The 25,665-nt window shown below is 41.1% G+C and overlaps 1 protein-coding gene across 1 annotated transcript in view; it reads left to right on the plus strand.

Annotated features, from left to right (window-relative positions):
• Positions 1–25,665, plus strand: part of ADCY2 (adenylate cyclase 2) — a 433,375-nt gene that overhangs the window by 339,637 nt on the left and 68,073 nt on the right. The window contains exons 15-16 of the mRNA XM_079915962.1: positions 8,509–8,593; positions 21,989–22,126. Coding sequence (XP_079772088.1) covers positions 8,509–8,593; positions 21,989–22,126 — 223 coding nt within the window. The remainder of the gene's footprint in view (positions 1–8,508; positions 8,594–21,988; positions 22,127–25,665) is intronic.

Below are 25,665 nucleotides of genomic sequence, written 5' to 3' on the forward strand. Positions count from 1 at the left end.
TAACAGACGTGAACAGAGCTTTGATGAGAGAATCTGCATCATTCTCAGGGGGAGGAAGCTGAGGGCACAGAGGGAGAAGGGATACGAAAGTCATCACATTAAACAGAATTCCAGAGAAAGACACCGTTATGTACCCATAGAAGTGGTTTATAATTAATATAACTCTTAGATTTGGGGGGAAGGATGTATCTCTCTGCTGCATTTTTCCTGTCATCAAAAGTGCATCCGCATCTCCATCAGGACCACCTGTAAGCGATAAACTAACCGGCAGAAAACCAGAAGGAGCAAAGACCTTGTCTCAAATCAGCCTTTTCCATATACTGTAACAATACACTGTATTAAAGTGTCCAAGTCAAAAATTACCACTAAGAAGTGTAATTTTTCTTGCCTCCTGACAGGGGAGAGTCAAGTTTGCTTTACAGTGAGTATATAAATCAATTATGCCTGTTTGTTTTTTAAAAAAAAATTTGCAACCAGAATGTTAATTAAAATTGATTGCATTACACAAACAACCAGATACTGTTCACTGTATCCATGCTTAATGAGCCTGAACACGCTTTTGATAGAACAGGCAGGATAAATGGTTATATTTAAGAGCTTTTGACCAACCATGAATTTGCCTTAGGGTAGTTCTTGTTCTCTGGGATGAAAGTTACATTCAACCAGACAAGAATGTCAATGTCTGGACTGGAGCACTGGACAGCCCACCCCGGTGGAGCAGGTCACCCCGAATGTGAGCCACTCTAGGTCTGGATCTCAGGTTGTGACATCATGTTCTGCATACAAGATCATATCAACTACACAGAGAGATAGTTGTACTTCGTCCTCTCCAATCTAATGCCTTTTATTTCATTTTCCTGCCTAATTTCCCTGGCTAGAACCTCCAGTATAACATTCCATAGAAGTAGCCATGGCACACGTACGATCTTGGGAGGAAAGCATCCAGTCTTTCATTGTTAAGTATGATGTTACCTGTGTGTTTTTCAAAGATGCCTTTTATCAGGATAAAGGAAATCCCTTTGATTATAGTCTGTTGAGTGTTTTTATAATAAAAGGGTGTTGGACTTTGTTATACTGAGCTATTGAGATGATCATGTAGGTTATCTTTCCTTTATTCTATTAATACAGTGTATCACATTAATTGATTTTCAGATATGAAACCAACCTTGCCTTTCTCAGATAAATCCCACTTGGTCACGGTATATAATCCTTTTTATATGTGACTAGATTCAGTTTGCTAATATTTTGACAAGGATTTTTGTATCTATGTTCATAAGAGATATTGGTCTCTAGTTTCGTTTTCTTGTGCTGTCCTCGTCTGGTATTAGTATCAAAGTGACACTGGCCTCATAGAACCACTTAGTAACTGTTCTGTCCCCTTTATTTTCTGGAAGAGTTTGTGAAAAGGTGGTATTAATCCTTCCTTAAGTGTTTTGTTGAACTCACCAGTGAAGCCATCTGTGCATGAGCTTTTCTTTGTGAGTAGTTTTTATTTTTGTTTTATGTTTTAATTACTAATTCAGTTTCTTTACTTTTATAGGCCTATTCAGATTTTCTATTTCTTACTGAGTCACGTTTGATAGTTTGTGTCATAACATACTTTTAAGAATACTCATTCCTGCTTTAATGAGCATTTGTCATCCATTCCACCAAAACACAGATAGTTCATCATATCAGGACCACTGTTTTCCTTTATCTACCTCTCGTCCCCCTTTAATGGATTCTGACGTTTGAGAAGAAGCAAAGTAGGGGTCATCAGATACATTAAGGAAAATATATCACCAGATACTGTTCACTGTATCCAGTGGATTATTATAAAATGTGGGAGTCAAATTTTAACACGCTTATTGTTTTCTTAGGCTCTAATATAGCTGTTTGACCCAATTCCAGAATGTCCAGGATTTCTATCAAGCATCTTCATGGTGGAATAATTATTCCTAACAACGAACATTGAAATGCACTTTAGAAAACAAGAGCCTATGAAACTCACTATAGTACATGAATCTTTTATTTAAATTCTGATTCACAAAATAAGTCATATGATTCGAATATAGATTAAACCATGATAACTGTCATTAAATCTGTTGAGATTTGTGTAATTAAAGGCCAGTATAATCCATTATCACTTATCCATTCGTAAGGAAATTCAGCTATGGCATATCCTATGGAATATATAGATATTGTCTCCATACTTCTAATTAAAACTGAATGGTTGGCTCTTTTTCAAAGGGAAAAGGAAGAAAGTTGAAGTAACTGATTTTAATTATTCCTAAGTTTCCATCTAACCACTAATGCTATCATAATACCTAGAAAAAAAACTTGAGTTAATGGATTAGAGTCCTGTAAAGAGAACAGAAATGGCCTCAGGTATTTCACCATGGGAATTTAATAAAGTGAAGTGCTTACAGAATGAGGGGAAAGCTGAGAAACGAAACAGGAAAGCAACCAAGCGGTGAGCAAGGGAGGAATCTGCTACCACCCTAGGTTTGAAAGGACACAGGAGGGACGTGGTATCACCAGAAATGCAGGATCCTGGACTTGCCTGCAGAGGCTAGAACCATGACCATGCAGGATTTTTCCCCGATAGGGATCTGGAACCTCAGAGACAGCAGGAGTTGCAGCCCGTTCAGAGAATGGCTGCTACATAGAGAGTAAGGAGAGATACCCATGCTTCCTCCTTCCCCCTTCCAGTCATTCCCTGCTACTTCCCATTGGCCAAACCTTGTTAGAACCAGTTGGCAAAGAGTCTGGAAAATGGAGTTTGTAGGAGATGGAATGGAAAAGTGTTTGAAAACAAACAGGAAATTACCAGCACACTTAGTGATGAATTTTCCCAAATTTGTTGAAATGCATTAGCCTCCAAAGGCAAGAACCTCTGTGAACAGCAAGGGGAATAAATATAAATAGCACTACATGTGGTGTGTTATACTCAAACTGTTGAAGCCAAAGAAAAAAAGAAAGAAAAAAAAAACTGTAAATGAAGCCAGAGGAAAAAAGACATTTCATACAAGGCATCAGTGATGGAAATATTGGCTGACTTCTTATCAGAACCACTGATATAAGCATAGTCAATCCTGAATTAAATATTCAGTAAAAATATTCCTTTTCTTAAAAATGAGATGAAAGATATTTTGCAAATGAAAGAAAGCTAGAGGAATTCATTACCAGCAAACCTATAGTATAAGAAGTGCTAATGGAAGTTCTTCAAGCTGAACTGAGATGATACCAGAGGCAAACTTGAATCTACAGGAGGGAATGAAGAGCAGAACATGCTTAATATGTAAGAGTATAAAAGACTCGACCCTTATATTGTATTATTTTTTCTAAAAGACTGCTGATCATCTAATGCAAAAATAAGAACTACACTGAGAATTAAGATGCAGAGAAGAGCGGGATTGTATTGTTGTCAGGACCTTACGTATTTTCAAAGTGATGCAATATTAATGCTAAGTAACTTCTGATAAATTAATCATGTATATTTTATTTCTTGAGCAATCACTAAAAAGTACAAAAAGATATAGCTAAAAAATCAATAGAAGAAATTAAAAGTCCTATGAAAATATTAGATTAATGAAAAATGGCAAAAAGGGAGAAACAGAACCAAAAAGACACGAGACAAATAGAGAACAAATAGTAAAATGGCAGATTTAAAATAAAGAATATCGACAAATATAATGGACCACACCATACAAGCCAAGCAGTAGGACAATAGACAAGAGATGGTAATATGATAGGTTTATTATTAAATGTATAAGGACTAAACACTCCAAATAAAAGCATGACAAAGCCACGTACTGTCTACAAGAGATGCTCTTTAAATACAGAAGGAAGTTAGGTTAGAGTTAAAAAGATGGAAAATAGAGATCATATAAACAGTAAGCATAAGAAAGTTACTGTACATATGTTGATACCAGACAAAGTAGACATGAAGGCAAGAAGTGTTAACAGAGATAAAGAGCAACAATTGAAAACTGAGGAAAAGTTCAGTTTGTCAGAAAACATAAAATCATTAAATGGCGTATACTTAAAACACAGCTATAAAATACTTGAAAGGAAAAAAACCTGAAAAAAAAAAGAGAGAATTAGACAAATCAATAATCAGATTTAGATATTTAGTATCCCTTTTATATCTTACTATATATAAGGATATTGAAAAGCTGAGCAAGATTGTCAACCTATGAATTGGCATTCATAGGACACTAAGTCCAACGGTAAAATACATGTTATTTTAAACTGTACATGGAACATTGACCAAGATATAAGATAAAATCATCTCAACAAATTTGAAAAGATTGAAATAAATATGAAAAGATGAAAAACTTACAGACATACCTAACTATACCAACGCCAACTTAGAAATTGAAAACAATAGAATATCTAAAAATAATCCCAGCTATTTCAATGTTAAACTATATACTTCTGAATAACCTATGAGTCAAATTAAAAAATCAAGACAAAGTAGAAAATGTTTGGTATATCAAAGTAAAATGTGTGGACTGTATCTATAACACTAATTTAGAGAGGATTTAGAGAGCTTTAGAACACTTATATGTGAAATAAAAGAAAGTTAGAGTCAGTTGTTTACATTTCCAACATAGGAAACAAGAAAAAAGATGAACAAATCCAGTGACTAGAGGGGAATATATACTAAAGAAGAAATCAGTAAAACAGAAAACAACCAACAGAAAAAGCAACCAACTTTTGGCTAAAAGTTGGTTCTTTAAAATTTATTTTAAATGCCTAACCACTAGCAAGACTGATCAAGAAGAAAAGAAAAGTAATCACAAACCACCCAAGCTAATAATATAAGGAATAAAGTGGGATTTACTACAGATCCTACAGACTTTAACAAGATAAATATGGAATGTTATGAACTACTCAAGGTCAAAAATATCTACAATTTAGATAAAATGCGAAAATTCATTCAATATACAACTTATCAAAACTGATGTGCATGTAATCAAAATTTGAATGGGTATTTATCTATTAACTGTATTAATTTTTTTTTTTTACTCAAGTGATTTCTGTGTGAATTTTACCAAACATTTTAAGAAAATAAGATAGAAAGAACTGGTCAAATACTAACAAATTTCATAATTGTGAATGGATGAAAGTGTCCTGTTCTTGGAAAGACACTCAAAGATTGAGGCTACAAGCCAAAGGCCACTTCTGTGCCACCTTTAAAAGATCTAGCTAAAATTAAAAGATAGAGAAATGTTGGAAATAAAGGATGGAAAAGAGTTATTTCAGGAACCAGCTTACAAGAAATAGGAAAGCTGCAATAATATAAATTTCTGACAATATAGAGTTCAAGTGAAAGGCATTTAGCATGAAAAAAGAGACATATTACAGTATAGTCACCAAGAAAAGTTAAGAATCATAAATCTTTATGCACTCCAGCATCTCTCTGAAATAAACAGACACTATTAAAATGTTCAGATGTATTTACAAACCCACAATCTTAGTTGGAAATATTAATACATTCTAAAATTGACAGACCAAATTGAGACAGTAAGTCAGCCCACTGGGGATCTAACTAACTCATCAGGCTCTGACAATAGATATACTGAAAGAACATGCTTTGTTTCCAGCAAAAAGAGAATATAAATATATATCATTTTTAGACATTCATAAGACATAATAGAAATAGAATGTATTTATCACATCACAGAAGAAAAAGAAATTGTCAAAGTAGAAATAACAGAGACCACAGTCTCTGATCAAACCTAATGAAATTAGAAATAACAAGGACAGACCAAAAATAAGCTCCTTGTGGAATTACTCTTGTATTAAAAGGAAATGGAAATTGAAATTATAGGCTTTTTAGAAAATAATGGCAATGAGTAGCTATAAATCAAAAACTGTGGGATTTGGCTAAAGCAGTAATTACAGGAATATTTATATCCTTAAATGCATTTATTAGAAAATACAAAATATTGGCAGTAAATGACAATCAAGAAAAAAGAACAATGAAAGTTTAAATAAAGAAGGAGGAAGGGTTTTTTTATGTTAAATCAGAAACCAATAACATAGAAAATGATCAGAAAGCATAGACCTTAATTATAAACCAAAAGTTCATTCTTTGAGAAGTTCAACAAACATGCAAAGCTTCAAAAGTTTGATCTAGAGAGAATAAGAAAAATAACCTTAAGGACAAGAAGAAATCGCTTCAAATATGGCTACTTCTACAATTATAAGAGAATATTAAGGAGATTATTTCATATTCAAAAATCTAATGAAATGGATAATTTTCTGGGAAAGTTGAACCAGTAAACATGACAGAAATGTGACATGTCTACTCCTAAAAACAGAGAGGGGGTCAGGAATACAACTATGTGGATTAGAAAACTAATCAACTGTGTGCACCCTGACTGTACCACTTGGTAGGGGTGTAACTTTAGGCAAGTTTCTCAACTTCTCTGGGCATCTGTTTCTCTTTGGTAAAATGAGGTAATAACAATAACTGCTGTCCAGGATTACACATACATATAAAGCCTTTAAAACAGTGCTTGACACATACATAGTCAATATCCTGTCATCATACTATCATGTCATCACCCCATCACCATCACCCTCACTATCACCAGATGGTTTTATAGCTGAGACTTACCAAACCTTCAAGAAGAGATCAGTCGTATTTAAGCAGTTTCAGACCTGAATTCCCTGGTGGTCCAGTGGTTAGGACTCCGCACTTTCACTGCAGGGGGCACAGGTTCGAACTAAGATCCTGCAAGCCGCAAGGTGTGTCCAAAAAATAAAAAATAAACAGTTTCAGACCTAAGAGAAAGCTATAATGTTTCTGAAGTCAACCTTATGCAGCTGGCATCACCTTGACACCAACAAGGAACCAAGAGAGCACAGAGTCAAAGAAAACCCATCAGAGCTCTCTTATAAAGATGAATGAGAAAGACGGCAAATGGAAGTTTAGCAGATGAGTTCCTGTGTCTCTCCTGGGTCACAGGAGTAACGAGAGCCCTCCGTACACTCCCTCCCTCCACACTGCCTGGCTAATAGGAAGCTCTGAGAGTCTGTGATGGAGAGATGCTGAGATTTTGGCTTCTAAGGAGTGATGTCTGAAAAAAAGGGGTGTTTGGGATAGGGAAATAAGGAGGCATACGGTGCTTCCCTTTCCTAGGCTGTGAACCACTCAAAACAGGGATGACATTGTACTCGTCTTTGCACCATTCCAGCCCAGCATGGGCCTGGCCATGAGACTAGTCAACAAACAGGTGTATTTGGTATATATACACCTTCCTAGCAGACACTTATTGTTACTCATAAGATGTGAACAAATGTCATTATCAGGCCAGGTATTTGAAAGCATTGTGCACCACGTCTAGGAGCTAACTCAGTACCTCATAAATATATCATTAGGTCAGGTTCAAGTGCATAGTGGTTTGAAGTCCAGGTTTTGTAGATCTTGCTTGATGTGTAATCATCTCTCAAGATAGAGTAGGTGTCTGAGTGTGAGCTGAGCGGACCCTTCCCTTCCTGATGGCTTGAGGGGATTACTCAGTTCACTGATTACTTGCCTCTTTTCCCTCCCCAAGGGGCTCACAGCTGTGCACTCACTGGGCATTTCAGCTTGTTGCTGGTTTGCATCTGAGTCTTCCTTTCAGTGGATTTACTTTCAGAGTGCCCGTACTCTTCTCAGTGCCAGTTTTTCTGTCTCTTCGGTATCTCTAGCCAACCTCATCAGCAAGAGCTTCCATTGTGGCTTCAGGTATCACTGACCTCTCTTTGGATGCTGCATCTGAATTTCATCCAATTATTCATTATGGCTCATCTTTTTTAATACCCCAAACACTGCTTCCTTTGGATTACATGACGTTTTAAGAGGCCTTGAATTTTTTAATTATTTAAAGGACCTCTCGGAAATGCATACAATTCTTATGGCCACATTTATCTACCTGTAACCTGTCGGTGGCAGAACCTGTAACTCAGTGGGCACATTTTTCACATGATGACAGGAAGCTTGTGTGTTCATTGGCTCATGCAAGATTGTAAAGGTCACGGCCTGTGAAATCTTTGGGCAACCTCAGTAAACATTTAGCTGCATCAGTCTTGAAGGAAATTGTATCTGGTTGGATTGTCCTGGGGAGGGTGAGGACTCAGTGTTTCCAAGCAAACCAGATAAGGCTCTCCTGGAGGTAGCAGCTGCCATCATCAGAAGGGAAAAGGGCAACTAGATGGACATGATCAGGTGTGGGCATGAGAGGGCTGGTCGCAGAGGCAAGTCATAAAAAGATGGTTTTTCCTTAATGAAGAACTGATTATTGTAGGGCAGTTTTAATGGGTCATAGCAAGTTGATCAGACACAACCATAGATGTTTTTCTATGGACGTATCTTTGGTTTGTTTTTAGCTCCATTTTCATTTCTCAAGAAATTAGGGAGGTTTGAAGTCCTCATTTAATGAAACCCTAATTAATCCAAAAGTATTCATGATGGCTTTCCAGAAAAATCGAAGCTATCCCCACACTAACCTGTTCCTTTTTGTTTCCTGGTAGAACGTCCATTCTCGGGATTTCCTTTGGAGCTGCATTTCTCTCGCTTGCCTTTATCCTTTTCGTCTGCTTTGCTGGACAGCTTTTGGTAGGTACTTCAAATATGGAACTTCTTTGAAAAGTGTGCTCATTGAATGAAAACAGATTTCTTCCTCAAGACAGGGAGCTTGTTGATTTACTGTTTCAGGAGATATACATCCAAGTAGAGAAATATGGGCTCTTCATGTCAACAGCCCAGAGTATAAACTGAGGCAGCCCATGCACAGCCAAGACACTAATCTGAAGGCTACTTGAAATGTTGGCTATCATGCTATAAAATTGTATTTATGTTTATTTGTTTCTGTCAACATTTTTTTTATCTCCTCTAAGTTTTCAGAGTATTTATAGCAGCAAATACTAGTGTAATAGGAGGCTTTTAATGACCGGGAGAATTAAAATGTAAACCAAATGTGTCTTTAATGTCAACTTTTAAGGTATAAAGTTTTGGAAAATATGAAAATAGCAAATGTAAAAATATCTCTTAGTGTTTTAATTTAAAACTAGTCATTGTCAGCACTTATGGTTTAAATGCTAGTTCAGGATATAAGAATTAAATCTCACTGTATTCTTGGGTCTAAAGCAAGTGTTGCTGGGTGGCCCTAGCTCTATGAGAGCACCCTAAGAAAGCCAACAATGAGGGCTTCCCTGGTGGCGCAGTGGTTGAGAGTCCGCCTGCCGATACAGGGGACACGGGTTCGTGCCCCGGTCCGGGAAGATCCCACATGCCGCGGAGCGGCTGGGCCCGTGAGCCATGGCCACTGAGCCTGCATGTCCCGAGCCTGTGCTCCACAATGGGAGAGGCCACAACGGTGAGAGGCCCGTGTACAGCAAAAAAAAAAAAAAAAAAAAGCCAACAATGAGATAGGAGTGCCAAAAGACAGTCAAGGTTTCATTTTGTTCATCCGAGGTGAGTTGAAACAGGAGAGGCCACTATGAACCGGACTCCAAGCATTGGGTGCATTCTAGTTGGTTATGTGAAATCACTTGGCCAAAAAGGGTTAAGATTCCAAAGCATGTCCCTACCTCTGGACAGTAGACACTGCCTCCTCTGCCTTGTACCTTTGCAAACTTTTGTGGGTTTTGTTTGCTATATCATAGTTTAGATGTTTCCAGTTGGATTGGAAACTCTTCCAAAAGTGAAACTGTTGTTTCTGATTTCCTCGAATGCACACGTGGTATCTTGAGTCTCTTAAAAATCCCCTGAGGACCTTGTAGGTTGTAGTGAAGATTGAGTAACTGTTGACCACGGGAATCCTTGTCAAGTTCTAAGATACAAGGAATTCTTAACATACAAGGGAGCCTGACTTTCTATGTTCAGATTTTCCTTGGGTGGAAAAGCACACAGACTCCACCCTTTCTCTTCCTGTCTCCCAAAAGACTTCTGCAGCCGTTTCTCAGGTTTTCAGAAGAGGAACGGTCATTTGTGGTTCCATTGGAAATCCAAACCCTGTTCTAATTAAAGCATATTCTACCACTGTGTCTAAGTAGCCATCCTTCTCTTTTTCTGTTCCAAGGAATCCAGTCTTGGGGGTGGCGGGAATATAGTGTATATTTAGGGTTTCAAACTGACATTTCTTTCCACTCTCTAAGTTGCTATAGGAAAGAAACAGAGCCAGAGGAGGGAGAAAGAATCTCCTGAGCAACTTTGCTGCCTTGGTGGGAATGCTTTGCTCTTATATAACGTCTCCCCTCTCAGCCTTGGTATAATCTGACCTCACTGTTGAACCTTTCGTGGCTTTTGGTCCCTCCTGTACCTGCCAGTGGTGCCTCAGGGTGTTCAAAGTCCAACATTCCTGGCTCCTGTTTCCTCCCACTCCCCGAGGGCTTCCCAAGACTCTGACACCCACACACCAGATGCTAGGAAGTTCTTAACTCTGTGTTGTCTCAAAGAGAAAAGTTCAAGACTGCAAATGAACTAGTGTTTCATCTCCTCCTCACAGGAAGCCTGTGCTTTGCCAAAGTGGTCAGGAAGACCAAACTTGAAGACATCTGGTCTTTCTAAACTTGAATCAATAGGATCTGTGAATGAGTCTGCCCCCAGAGGCCAGCTGTGATGCTTGGTCCAGATGTAATCCTGGTAAAATTCAAAGAGGAATTCTTCTCATTCCAGTAATAGGTTCTTTTCACTCTTTAAAACATTCTGAAAGGATTTTTTTTTTAATCTTTCAACATCAAACATACTCATGCAGAAGGCTTTAAGTGTGCTTTCTAGTCTACCCTCCAAATTCGGTCAAAAACTACATATATCACCTTTGAGACTTTGGTTAAGTCTTTTCCAAGCCACAGTTTCCTCACATGGAAATTGGACATCAACCATCCTCACAGCTTCTTGGGATGATTGGAGATGTTAAATGGTAAGGACCTAGCAGGATACCAACAGATTTTCAACAAACAGCTAGCATTATTTTCCATCACTGCATATTTTAGAGTGCCTATTCTTAGAGCACTTAAGACAAACCCATTTTTAGGCAACAAACAACAGCATTAACTTTTTAAAAATTAATGAGTTCTCATAGTGTTTTGAACAAAGATCAAAATGATAAATGCTTGCTTCTGTCTCTTTAAAAAAATAATTACAGTTCTTACATGTGACATTTAATGTAATACTTGTGTCACTCTACAAACAGCAAATTTAAATTGAAGAAGAAAAGAAACCTATGTATATCACAAATATTCCACAGTGGTCATAGAGAAGTATGAGGTTTTATTTTGATTTGCACTTACTTATGGATTAAATACTGAGTTTATGAAAGAATGCTGAATATCCCAGACTCATCTTCTATTAACTGATGTTCACCTTCTGAAAACTTAAATGCCAAAGGCAGTATCAATGCTAATATCGGTATTAAATTCTCCGTATGAAGAAAGAAATTAAAATACATCCATGAAGGAGGTTGAGAAAAGGTAGGCCTGACAGATATTTTTCCTCCAAGACCTTTACCTTTATTATCCTCTGTTGCACAAAAAGTGCAACACAGTAGATACAATCGATGGGTCATTGTTCAGCTGGGTGTGATAAAAAGGTAGAGAAACATCAAAGTGGGCAGAAAATAAGAGTGATAAGGAAATGCAATATTTTTCCCATTGATTAAAAAGATATGTGTTCAGTGACACATTCAGAGAAAACTGCCAGGGAATCTGTTTGTTATAATCATGATTGCTGTGGGAAGCCCGGCCCCTCCTCTCCCTCCGGTCACCCTAGCCCACACCTTCCCCGAGCCTCTCCCAGCAGTGCTGGCCCTCCCCTCCCCCCCATTGCCCACTTCTTAGTTCTTGCCCATGGGGGTGGGCTCTGCACCTGCTCGCCTTCCTAGAAACTTTCTCAGGAGCATCACCAGCCCTTGTGATGTGTCCTTCTTTGAGCACCATGGGACTCAGGATCTGCACCATGTAATTTAACACTCGATCATATAACATCTGTCTGACCCCCATTTTTTTTTTACTTTTTGGTGAGTGTGACTGCGGTTTCTCCTTGTATATAGTAGGTTCCTTAAGGCCAGGGTTGTTTCCTACACTTGCTTTCTATCTCCCAGGGAATCCAGCAGAATGCCAACTTCATAAACGAGTTTGTAATGAGCATATGCTAAGTAAGCGCTACTGGACTTCTCTGATTTCCATGAGGTTCTTTTTCCTTTCTCCACTCATCGGGCTCCATGGAGCACCTCCCTTGTCTCACCAACCCTCCCCCATTCATCCTCAGGCAGAGTTATGTGCCCTGAGAGCCCGTGTTCATCCTTCTTTCTCCAGATGCCCTGGCGTGGGGATGGGCTCTGTGTGTAAATGAATGTATGAAGGACTGAATGGTGGTCCCTGGCCCTCATCTCACTGCACTGAAATTCCTTCTCACGCACCGTGATTCCTTGACTCTGACGTGCTTCTGACTTCTCCTTTGGAAATAATCTCCTAACCTTCATAAACTAATTCTGAAGAGCCCTCCTTTTCCACCACTGGCTTCCCTAGTGCCAGCTGTTTGGGTTTCCTATTTTCTATTCTGATTTGTATTCTTTCAGGTGAAAAAAATCATCAGTGAGTTCACCTCAGCCCCAAGATAAATATTTAATGTCGGTTACCTTAAAGGCAATGTCCTGGCACCACTGCTCAGAGAACATGCCACACCCACCCTCGCCCAGACTTGACTTCCCCCAAGCTCGCGGCTCTGAATTCAGCTCGCAGTCACCGCATCCCTGCTCCCAGTTCTGGCAAGCTCCTGGCTTGCCTGCATCCTGGACCATCATCCCGTGTTCTCACTTGTCAGACCTCCTTCACCGCCTGTGCATCGGTCCCCTTATGAGGTGCTTAGCTTTCTACAACAGACACTGGTTAGTATTTCACAATTGTAAACTTGAGAGCTGAAAGGGCCCCAAGAGATAACCTCGGTCAGCCCCGCATTTTGTGGATGAGGAATCCAGGGCTCGAGATGCCATTCACTTCAATGAGTTCCTGTTTCTGCATACTTAAAAGTTTCCCTCCGTGAAAAATAATGCAGGAGTTGTAAGCAGATCTCTTGAGGTTGGAGACGGAGGCTTTGGATCGGGATCAGGAATGTGATCACTATAAGATCTGCAAAGGTTTCCTGTCCTTGGATGAGAACCTTCAGAACCAATGTAAACTGCTTATGACGGGCAAGATCCCATGAACAGTTCTGTATCTGACCTCACTGCAGTTTAGAAATAATAAATGTTATATTGTATTAAAATTACTCTGCTAAGCATGTTATATGGGCTGGCTCATTTAACCACACAAGAGTCCTTGGAGGGAATGCTTATTCTCAATTAATGAAACAAACAGAAGCCCACAGAGGCTACATAATTTGCCCTGTAGTGTAGAGCAAGTAGGTTTTGGAGCCATCGGAAACAAGCCTTAGAACCCTTGGAGGCAGGTTCCAGAGGGTGCTAGGCTGTGTGCGGAGAGTCACTGGCAGACAGATGCTCAGAACTAAGCAGGGATGACCACATTGTTGGTCATGGGCCATCATGGCCCTGAGGTTGTCTCTGGTGACTGCTAAGCATCAGTTGGTCAGAGTCACATAAGTCAGTCAAGATAACCTCACATAGAACCTAATTCATAGTCTAGTTTTCCAATATATGTAGCTGTTGACCCAGTTTCCATAAAACTGGATTCTGGGCAAGGTATAACTCCATCTTAAGAGTCATTCAGTAAAATGGAGGAAAAATGTTAATTTATAAGCGGATTTAAACTCAAAAATATTCTAGTAAGAAAGCATCCTTTATAATAATACTTTGCAAAAATGTTTTTACATATGTGAGAGCCCTTTAAAGTGCATTCAATGTATATTATTTTATTTGATAATCCAAAGAATCCATTTAACTAAGTAGAAACTTGGATGTAGAATAAGAGATTGTATTTTCATGACACTCAGCAATAAAAAATAATAATAGCCGTCATCATCATAGTAGTAATAATAATAAGTGCATACTTACTGCCAAATTTAACTTTCTAAACTACCTGAAGTAGACTTACATCTCTGGAAGAAATACAAGAGATATAACTATAAATAACACGCACACCAAAAAAAAAAAAAAAAAAAAAAAAAAAACCTCCTTGATGAAATGTATTTTAGAAGGAGTATGCCAGATTCAGCAAATGAAAATGTTAGAAAATGTCAGGAGAATTTTTTTCTCTCAGTGTGGTTTTCTTGTGCTTTGTATAGCAGAGATAATATGATATCAGCCCACCAACGTTGTTCCAGGCAGAGATGAAAGCACAAACACAGAGATTGTCTTGGGGAAGGAAAGTAGGTCACACACCAGCTGATAAAAAAGCTTTCTACCCACAGGAGTGTTTTTTCCTTGAAGTCTATTTTCTCTAATGTCAACATAATCAGCTTTCTCATGGTTAGTATTTTCCCAGTGTCCCTTTTCCCATCTCCTTATTCAGCTTTTCCTTGCTATATAGGTGTGTCTCTTGTAAACAACATCTACGTGTATGTTACGTTCTCTGATCCAAGAGTCTCTTTCTTTTACCTGACAAGTGTAATACATTTATGTGTATTATAATTACTGCTAGTCTTATTTTGCTTTTTTTATCCATCATGTATGTTCTTTGCTTCTGCTTATTTTTCCTCCTCTCCTGCCTTCTCTTGGACGAATGGAGTTTATTCTCCTTTATTCCCTCTAGTGACTTGGCAGTTGCTTTATCCACGTCTTTTCTTTTAGCAGTTAACGTAAAATATGTAACATGCACATGATTAACAGGGCCCATTATTGTCTCCATCTTCTTGTGAAGAATACAAGGACCATGATCTAAATCTCTAAATCTGATCATCCTTTTCCATCATCCATGCTAGTGCTGTTTAGATTTTTTAAATTTAAACTATTTTTATTGTTCATTGTTATCACTATTCTTGTTTAACAATCTCTTTGTTCACCGTTTTTCTGAATGCCATTCCTTCCTCCAGATGCAGTGTCCATATTTCCATAGGATTATTCCTTTTGTAATCCCTTCCATGAAAGCCTGTGCATAATATACTCAATCAGCTTTTATATTAAAAAATAGCCTTTTTTCCTCACTGACTAATAATTTAGTCAATAATTTTTCTAACATTTTGAAGACATGAGTCCATATTTTCCTGGATTTTAATGTACTGAGGAGAAATCTACTCTAATTGTTCTTCCTTGGTAGATGTCTTTTCTCTAATTGTTTTTGTAGGATTTCTTCTTTGTCTGTCTTGGTCAACTGACTCCTTGTGTTGAGGAATAGGTTTACTTTCATTTTTCCTGGTTGCGACTCAGTGCATTAACTCAGCCACAGAGTTCAAATTGTGTTCCAGGTCCACAAAGCTGTCATCCCATATTTCCTTGTATTTTGCCTCTTTCCCTGTCTTTCTGTTCTATTTTTCTCAAACTTTCATTCCAAGTATGTTGAACCTTTTTATTGTACCTGTGTGCCTCAACATCATACTTTTTATCTCTTTATATTTCTGTGCTGTTTTACAGGTTGTTTCCTTAAAGCTATCTTACCTTCTTCAGCATAACTATTGAGTATTTAATCTCAATATCTACATGTTTGTCTCTAGAGAGTCTATGGAGCTCATTTTTAAAATATGCCTGTTGCTTTCTCTTAACTGATTATTCATTATGAACTCTAATCCGTCTTTTATTAATTTAATCTTATTATTTTACAGGCTATTTCAGATTGATATAATAATTGCAGATCTTGTGATACTAATTCTACTATCTGTTATTTCTGTTTATTCTTCCTTGTAAGGTCTTCTTATGTAGTTCATAATTTTTGTTTATTATGAGATCATTCAGTAGGGACTGTCCCCTTCCCAACTGGGACGTGCCCTGCACCCTGCGATGTGAAGTATTTTTCATAAGCAGTGTTGTTCTTGCTGTAGCTGGAGCCCCAAGGACTTTCTCTGGTTTTTGGTCTGATTGATAACCACTCACCTTGGAATTCTCATTATGAAGCAGATAATGTGATTTCAAAACCAACACCCATATTTAGAGTTTGAATTATCATTGGGAGTTTATTGGTACTTCCTTGCTCTAGTGTATGGAGTTCTTCTAGACTTCTCCACATGGAGAGAATAGCCTTCTGAGGCTTCTGGTTTTATTCGGAGGTCTTGGTCCCAGCTGCCCACCTTTGGCAGACCCAAGGCAACATCTTTTCCCTATGGGCATTAAAAGCCCAGCCCTAGGTAATGTACAGTTTCAAGACACTCCTAGGCTAGTCCCACAGCCTCAGTCCCGCTAGCAGTGATCTCCTTCTTTGTTCCCAGCCCATAGGAATTTCTCTTTGGGTCCATCGTTAGGACAGGGAGCTTATTGAGCGAGCATCTATTACGTGCTGACTGTTTGCCAAACACCATGCTGCCTCTGGGAATACAAAGATGGGTTATGGGAGTTCCCTGGAGGTCCAGTGGTAAGGACTCGTCACTTTCACTGCCGTGTGCCCAGGTTTGATCCCTGGTCAGGGAACTAAGGTCCCACAAACTACACAGCGTGGCCAAAAAAAAAAAAAAAAACACAGATGGGCGTGAGGAGGCCATTGTCCCCCACCAGGTCTCCACATGGCCAGAGACAAGCGTGTCGGCAAAGATGACACAATGTGGGCAGTGCTATGAGGAGCACACAGTGGATGAATGACAGAGGAATATGGCTCGGCCAAGGCGTACCAAAGAAACAGGTTGATTTGGTAAAATATGATTGGGTGAAATAAAAGTCTGTGGGAAATCTAAGGACAATTAAATAATTAAAGTAGACACATCAGTCTCTGTGACATTAAATGTTTTAAGTAATTATTGCTGCAACTTGTTGCTGCCATTCAAAAAGATAGTCCCTGCCCAACTAAAATGCCAAAGTAGGAAAGGCAAAGTGTTCCTTTAGACAACTACACAAAAGTGCATGTTTATATGATAAACTTCACCAAAGCTTTCAGGCAAGATTTTAGGATGAGTTCTAATAATAAAAATTTGTTACTGAGCCACTGTGATATATTTATAACCTTCTGAAATGTTTCTCATTGTATTAAACTTCACCTATATAAGGACCTACTTCTTTTCAGGTACATCGTTTTATTTTAAAAAGGAACACTAATGAGACTGCAAACACAATCTGCTTTAATAATTATAACATTAAATTATGAGGAATTTTAGAAAGAGAGACTACCAGTCGTTTCCAGTGCAAAAGTTTCCAAAAGAAGAAAAGGAAGGGAGGAAGGAAGAAATGGAAAATATTTTTGGTGGAGATAGTTTTTTCTTTTTTTTAAATCCAAAACACAGATTAAGAGCATTTTATTTTTACATGGAGAATCTCTGCCTCTTCTGGATGAAGAACATTAACATTCATCCACACCCTTTCTAGCAACCCACACTGCTCACCATCCCAAGCACTAACTCCACCATAGGTGGTTTTTGTTTTTTTTTTTTTTTCCTGGCTGCGTTGAGTCTTCGTTGCAGCGTGTGGGCTTCTCATTGCAGTGGCTTCTCTTTGTTGTGGAGCACGGGCTCTAGACACTCAGGCTTCACTAATTGTGGCACATGGGCTCAGTAGTTGCGGCTCGCAGGCTCTAGAGCACGTGCTCAGTAGTTGTGACTCACGGGCTTAGGTGCTCCACACCATGTGGGATCTTACCAGACCAGGGATGGAACCCATGTCCCCTGCATTAGCAGGCAGATTATTAACCACTGTGCAATCAGCGAAGTCCCCACCATAGGGTTTTCATATAAATTTATATTCTTTCTCCTTGTACATCTCCCACTACAGTTAGTACCAATTCCATATTTATCAGTGGATGCATGTGGCATTACCAGCCAAGAGCATTTCTAGAAGGATTTCTAACATTTCTTACTTACAGTGAGCTCGCTGTAAGTAAGAAGAGGCAATCATAGGATACAGTGAGCCTCACTGATGATCACAGCAGGGAGGAAACAGATTTGGCTGAAACGATGCCAGTGATTAAAGCAAAGATCAAATAGAACGACTACCCTGAGTACAGAGCAGGCATGCTCTCATTTTCATATGCATAGCATCTTCTGAATAAACACCACAATATTCTTTGAGATGTTATCATTTATAGTGTCTCATTAGGATGGTGTAAATTTTGATAAACTTTATCTTTCCATCAGGGACCCTGTTTGAATACTTAACCCAAAACAGAACAAACTGAACTAAAGTATCATGTTAAGATCCAAGTTGTAATTTTTATTCAGAGCTACAAATGGAATCAATGTTCCCATTTTTCCTTAATCAGATTCCATCTTAACTTCTTAGTCTTTTTTCTCCTTTCCTCCCATCGTTGGTTTCTTCTCTTCCCCCTAAGGTCTGTATCTTCCTCCTCTTCTTCCCGCACTGTCTTTGTAGTTCAGGGTCCCCATCTCCATCATCATCTTCTGTTTCCTCATCCTTGCCACCAGCAGTGTTACCAGTTTTCATATTTCAGAACAGTTGTATTTATTTTGCCTCTACTTGGTGACAGGATGCAAAGACAGGGGAGGCTGCCTGTCTCCATGAGCTGGAGAACAATGAGTATTTGGCTTGATAGGTTTAAAAACAATTTCACGGGTGGGACTTGGAGTCACATAGGAAGACTAAACGGAGAAGGAATTGAACCTACCGCATCCTGAATCCAGTGTCCTGAGCCCAACACACGCCAACCCCATGCATCTTTAGTGAGCAGTTCCAAGAAGGGTGCTCTTCACTGGGCTGAGTAGGAACAGGACAGATTTCCAGGACATTCTGCCACATGTACAGTAGGCACACAGAGGCAGTAGTTTCTAGGGCCACCAGTTTGTAATTTTGCCCAGCGTGTCACGGGAGCAGAAAAAGCTCACGTGTGTCTGCCCACATCTGCTTCAGCAAATGACTAGTCTGTTAGCAGAATATAACATATTCCTATTAGATGGCCTATTTGTCAATATTATCACCATGCATTATTCTAAAAATTCAAACAGTAATTTTTTAAATTTCATAATTTCAATAGTATGTCTGTGTAATAACCAGATAATATTTTACCTAATTGACTGTGACATGGAATCTGTAATGTTATATTTAATTTAAATATTCTCCTAAAATAGCAGTTTTGTGTTTTCTGCTCTTAAAATGTTTATCATCTCTATTGACAATTTCTGTGTACAGACACAAAAGCATCCATTTTAATAATTTTCTTTTAAATAAAAACACTAATCCTAGTCACTTAGGATGCAAATACATAAATATTGCCTTAATTTGCCAGAATCCAGCCAAATGTCATCATCTCCTACTGGAATGTGAGCTGGATGACTATGATATTCTATTTGAATCTCTGCTCTTTACTCTATTATAGCTTCTCCTCCAGAATGCAGATCTGACTGTGGTCTGTGGTGTTAATATTATGCCAAGTAGCATGCATTGAACAATAGTGGTACACTTTCAGGTGGGTGTCCTCCAGCCGCGTCACCCTGAAAGATACTGCACGTTCACAGCATTAAAGAGCATCTCACTGGAAAACAGACTTAACACCACCACCAACCCCCGTCCACACCCTGCTTTGGGGAAGAAGCTTACAGCATAAATCTGGCTCCCCCTGAGTTGCTGGTGGGAAGGTGCTCTGCAGAGCCTGGCTGCCAGCCAGTGATTCAGCTCCTGGCAGCCCCTGGAATCCAGGGCAGCACTGCCCCCTTCTCCCAGACAGGCTGTAGGAGAAACCAGAGAAAGACCCAGGAGAATCTGCCCAAGGAGTGAGCCCTAAACGCTGTCCTGGGATTCTACATCAGTGGGGGATGTATGCTGTAGACAAATGTTCTGCATCTCTTTATATCAGGATCTGAAGGGGGAAAAAAAGGCTATAGTGGAATGGAAGGGAAAAAATGTTTTTTGTTCATCTAGATGTAGAGCAAATAGATTTTTAGTCACTAAAATATTAGTCACTGAGAAATATTATGTTTTCTTCACAAATATAAGAAGAGTTAACACATATGTCCTGTTCTGGGCACCTTACGTAGCTCATTTAAACTTCGAGGCAGGCACTATTATTCTCATTTTAGAGATGAAGAAACTGAGGCCAGAGAGGGTAATTGACTTGCGGAAAGTTTAACAGCTATAGGGACTTGATGCCGAGACACAGGGCCGGTTACCTTTCTCACTACCTCTCATCCAGCATCACACAGTCTCATTTACTTGTTGTATCAACAGTTAACAAATTGCAGTGCTTACGTCAACAATACTTTAAAGAATAAAGCAGAAAGAAAACGTGAAAGAGGTGAGAAATAAAAGCACTGTTTATTAGTGCTATTAAGGAATATTCTCTATTTGAATTTTATTGATGTCGCAACAGTTTTATCATTTATATTAACTCACTAGTGCAAGTCAAACGTGTATAAGTGTATATTTATCCCTCCTTCTGAATTTTTTCAAAATTATACCTTTTTTTAAATGGTTCCAGGACACGTGGCCTCGGATCCACAGTCCCTTTTGGGTGAAGTTAAAATTTAGATCCCTAGAGAACTCTTAAGAATGCCTGTCAGATCAGATAACATATGTAAATACCCACTCCGGTGGGTACCGGGATACCCGGCACTGGCCAGGTTTGTGTTACCCACAGGTTAGGATTCTCCCTACTCTGCTCTCTCACCACTGGGCCGAAGGTGAACATCACAGTGCTGCTTCCCCAGGAAGGTGGCCTCGAGGCCTCAGTGAGGTTAGCCCATCACTGAGTTCCCACAGAGCAGAGTCTGGCCCACAGAAAATGGCCAGGGAAAGCTGGCTGTCATTCTATAAAGACCTCAGTTCCTTCCACACAAAAAGAGCTTCTTAGAAACTGTAATGCCACTCAGTGCAGCATTATTCACTGTAGCCAACGCCAGTGTCCAACCAGAGATGAATGGATAAACAAAATGTGGCCTATACGTAGAAGGTTATTCAGCCTTATAAGAAGAAAGAAGTCCTGTCACAGGCTACAGCGTGGATGAACCCAGAGGACATTATGCCAACGGAAGTAAGCCAGGCACAGAAAGACAAATACTGCATGATTCCACTTACATGAGTACTTAGACTGGTCAGAGGCTTAGAGACAGAAAGTAGCATAGTGTTGCCGGGGGAAAGGGGAGCTGTTTCATGGGTGTGGAGTCTCAGTTGTGCAAGATAACAGCTCTAGAGATCTGTAACGCAGCAGTGCAGATGCAGTAACACTACTGAACTGTGCACTTAAAAATAGTTTAGAGGGTCCGTTTTACATTTTTTAACACAATCAAAAATAAAATTTTTTATAATTAAAAGTAGAGCTTCTCCACGTGGAGGAAGCTCTAGCAGGATGGAACGAGGTCGAGCCATCACCACAAGCCTCAGCTGAGAACCCTGGGTGCTGTCTTCACAGGTACAGGCACCAAACTATTTTATGGTCCGGTTGTGTTCTTAGGATTAGCTGTGTGTTGATCGCTTTCTGTGTCAATCACCTGAACTTATGAAACCTGCCTCCTCACAGCTGTGATCTGAGACCCAACACATCCCCCAGAGTGGTTTAATTACGTGGCATATTTTTCCTTTACCAGAACAATTTTTAAACATAAGTTCAGGTCTCCTTTTTTTTTTTTTTTTTTTTTTTGCGGTACGCAGGCCTCTCACTGTTGTGACCTCTCCCGTTGCGGAGCACAGGCTCCGGACGCACAGGCTCAGCGGCCACGGCTCACGGGCCCAGCCGCTCCACGGCATGCGGGATCCTCCCGGACCGGGGCACGAACCCGTGTCCCGTGCATCGGCAGGCGGACTCTCAACCACCGCGCCACCAGGGAAGCCCTCAGGTCTCTTTTAAAGGACGTACAAGCACATCCTAATTTGTCATAGAAACGTAATTAATTTGTTCCTAATTTGTAACAATGATGCCAACATAGTCTACTTCTTCAATCTGTGAAGAGTATCGAGGCATCCTGTGGTTTTAAACATCCTTGAGAAACTTGAGAAAATACATAAAAGAGCAACGCCTTTCTTTTTCTTTCTCCTCCCAGCAATGCAGCAAAAAAGCGTCTGCCTCTCTCCTGTGGCTTTTGAAGTCGTCGGGCATCATCGCCAAGCGCCCCTGGCCTCGGATCTCCCTGACGGCCATCACCACGGCCATCATACTAACCATGGCCGTGTTCAACATGGTGAGTCAGGGCCCCGCCAGGCGGTGCCTGTCTCACGGGATCTGGAAACCTTTCCCACAGCTCCTTCAGTGACACCAATTGCCGCCTGTTAAATTCAGCCCTCAACCGCTGCAGCAGCGGCTTCGCTAAGGGGAAGGCTGCAGACTGGGGAAACCACCGCGAGGGAGGGAGGCTCCTTCCAGCAGTTTCCTACCTCCTAGCTCATCTTGGCTCTGGCTACAGAAATGCCAACCATGGAAGTGTGTAGGGGGCAAGGACAGGGGAGCCAGGCTGCGGGTCAGGATTCTGAAGGATGGGCAGAAGGAGTTCCACCAGATGGTGGATGGAAGATGAGAAGGAAGGGAGGCATTTGGAATCTAGGACAAAGAAGAGAGAGAAATTTGTACCAAGTAGCAGCAAAAAAATAAGGCTGAAGGAGTAGGTAAGGACCTTGAATATTTGCTTGGGGTTTGTCCTCGATGTTGTACTATGGGTCGTACAGTTTCTCCAGACACACCTGGAGATTCAGGTGAGGGTCATGTCTGCTGGAAGGCAGATGGGCTGAGGTGCTAGCTGCAGAGGTGGGAGGGCCCCTTCCTCCACTTCGCTTTGCCTCGAAGTCCATCTTAAGGGCACCTGGAAAGGAGGTGGCAGAGAAGCCTTAGCTTGCCCTCCTTCCTCCCACTTCCTGCCCATCAGGAGGTTGGGTATGGATTCCTGAGTGTCCTCCCGTGTGCTTAACTGGAGGACAAGTGAGCTGGCTTCTCCCACCTCACTTAACTACATGCCCCAGCTCCCTGTAGGAGCTCCCCTGAGAAAGGACATGAGGTCGGGCCCTACTGTAGGTCTTCCCAGGCACAGGCCAGTGAGAGGTGTCACCATGGCTTTGCCTTCCTCTACCCACCTGCTCAGCCTCAGAGGTCAGCTCAGGAAGGGGCTGCTCCCACTTGCCCCTGTGCAGTTAGAACTAATGGTGTCTGTTGCGGGGAGAGGGCTCAGCAGTCAAGCCCACGCAGCCAGCGGGCTTCCCCAGGGCCAGCCTGTGTTCCTATGTGAAGCTGTCTTGCTGTGTCAAGTTCACCATGACAACTCCACCATCCTGGCCCCTCCTCCCGGACTTCTCCCCAGGCTCATCAGCCTCCTCCTGGACATTCACAGCATCTGAGGCTGTCTTTCTGCTCCAGGGATGATGAGACCTTCCCTCCAGGGATGGAGGCCTCCTCTTCTAGGTCTCAGGCATACCTAGACCGTGACATCATTTATTTCCAACAAGGGCTTCGTCAGGACTGACTGGGGAAGAGCTGGGAAATGGTGCCCTGTCTGGACAGGTAATTCCCTCAAGAATACCCTGCTCAGGAGGGACTTCAGATCGCAAGGGCTCCAGGGGAGGTTGGCAGCAGTCAACCTGAGGCACGTGCTCACGAGGGCCCCAGACCGTGGGCCAAGGGCTCTCTGCGTGACGACCCAAGGATATTGTGACTGTGGCCCCAGAGCTGTCACCAGAGCAGGGGAGCCCTCAGGGTGAGGAATGTGACCTGAGGAACTGGAGACTAGACAAGAGGGCCTTTCCTGGAAGAGCCATTCAGCAAGCATCTCACTAGCCATTAGGACCCCTAGGTTTCCTGCACAGGCAGTATCGTGGCTATTGCATGAGCATACGAATCTACCACCACAGAGGAAGATGGACAGAGACACAAAGGGCAGTGGTGAGAGACTGGAGAAGCATGAGCATTTCCTGAAATGGGTTCCTCGTGCTGGACTTTGTAACAGGCATGCGTGTATTAGTCCTGCTGCCCTGAGACCCAGCTGTCCAGGAGAAAGTGCCAGCAAGCTCTGAGAAGAGCTCAGTAAATCAGGCTGTGGGAGACATCTGGGACAGAAGTGAGCTCCACCGTGAAGGAGGAGGGGATGGGGCTGGGAGAAACAGAACGACTTGAAGGACAGCAGTAGCTAGAGTTCTGAGCGGTTCCAACAAACACCAAGTGTGTTCCGTTGCCCTGACGAGTGTTGACCCCCTGTGCCCTTATAATCGTCTCCTCATCCCTCAAGAGTGTGTTCACTCACCTGTGTGCTCATTTACCTGTGCACTCACCTGTGCACTCATTTACCGGTGCACTCACCTGTGCGCTCATTTACCGGTGCACTAACCTGTGCACTCATTTACCTGTGCACTCACCTGTTCACACATCCTGAGCGGTGACACATGTAACACAACATCCACACACCTAAGAGCAAGGGGTGTTTTACTTATTTATTTTTTCACATGTCCTGGGAAAGCACCCTCTATATAAGGAGGGGCCGTTCCGTAGTTACTAAGTGAGAGAATGAATGAATGAATGTGTAAGCAGGCAACCCTTTAAAAAAGAAAAAATATTTCATGAAATCCAATTTGACCTTATAAAGCCAGGATTTATCACCTAGTTTTTAAAAGACAGACTCGAAATGGGAAAGAAATCTTATTCGAAGCTGGTTGTATTTCTCCTAGGATAATTAGTGATTGACGGGCAGTTCAATCACTGCCTATAAATGTTGCATGAGCTCAGCATTTAGGAGTAGATATTTTTACAGTAACTGCAGTCCCTTTGGAGAGAAGAAATACATCTTCTGTACTGGAAACACATCTTCCAATGTCATTTTCCTTCCTCAGAAAGAAGGAAGTGCATTGCCCAGTGAGGTCGAGAAGTCTATGGAAGACACATTAAAAGTATGATGGGTGAGCTTTGAGAAAGAATGAAATAAGGCTCCACGCACTGAGCTGCCCCTTGGTATCAGAGGCTGCGGGACAAGGAACAAGCTAAATTAATTTGTTTCTGTCCATTATTTTTCTTGATACCTGGTGAAATTAGTGGTTCCCTCCCATGCAGATGTTCTCCTTGTATTTATTTCAAAGAAACATCACAAAACAGTATGAAATGCAGCATTAGGTAGACAAAGGAAATCACTTTCCCTAGATCTTGAGCTTTCTTGTCATTTCTTATTCATCACAGAAGGGGAAGGACTGGTCCATCAGGGTGCCACCTTTGAACGCATCTGATGATTTACAGAGAAATGCTCTCCAGCTATTCGGATCCCTGACCTCCTGCATTTTGACTGCATAAGGCAGACACAGGGTCCTGTGTCCCCAGCCACACTGCACGGTGCTGTGAAGTCCCTTGGGTCGCTCACATCACCAGGGGGTGCCAATGCAGCACTGAGACCTGGGCTGGTAGAATTGAGCATCTTTGGGGTGCCACGCCAGGGAAGTGGGCTCCAGGTCCCTCACTCACATTCTGGGAAGATGGCCCCCCCTGCTGGGGATGCGGGTACAGTCTTTACCTGCACGCGGTCAAATGCTCCTAGCGGGGTTTCTGTGCCTTTTCTCCTAGCCCCACTTCAAACTTCCATCCAGGAGAGGTTTCTATTTAATGTAGTACCTGTATAGCTTTTAAACTTATCTTGGTACTTCTTCTAAGAATACAGTTCCTAGACTAACTGAGCCCTATCCCCACGTTGTAGTTTTGCTCTTTCTTAGCAGTGATTAACCCATGAGGCTAATCCAGGTGCTGGACTCACATTCCAAG

This window comes from Stenella coeruleoalba (genome assembly GCF_951394435.1).
Source record: "Stenella coeruleoalba genome assembly, chromosome: 3".
In the NCBI taxonomy this organism is placed as follows: domain Eukaryota; kingdom Metazoa; phylum Chordata; class Mammalia; order Artiodactyla; family Delphinidae; genus Stenella; species Stenella coeruleoalba.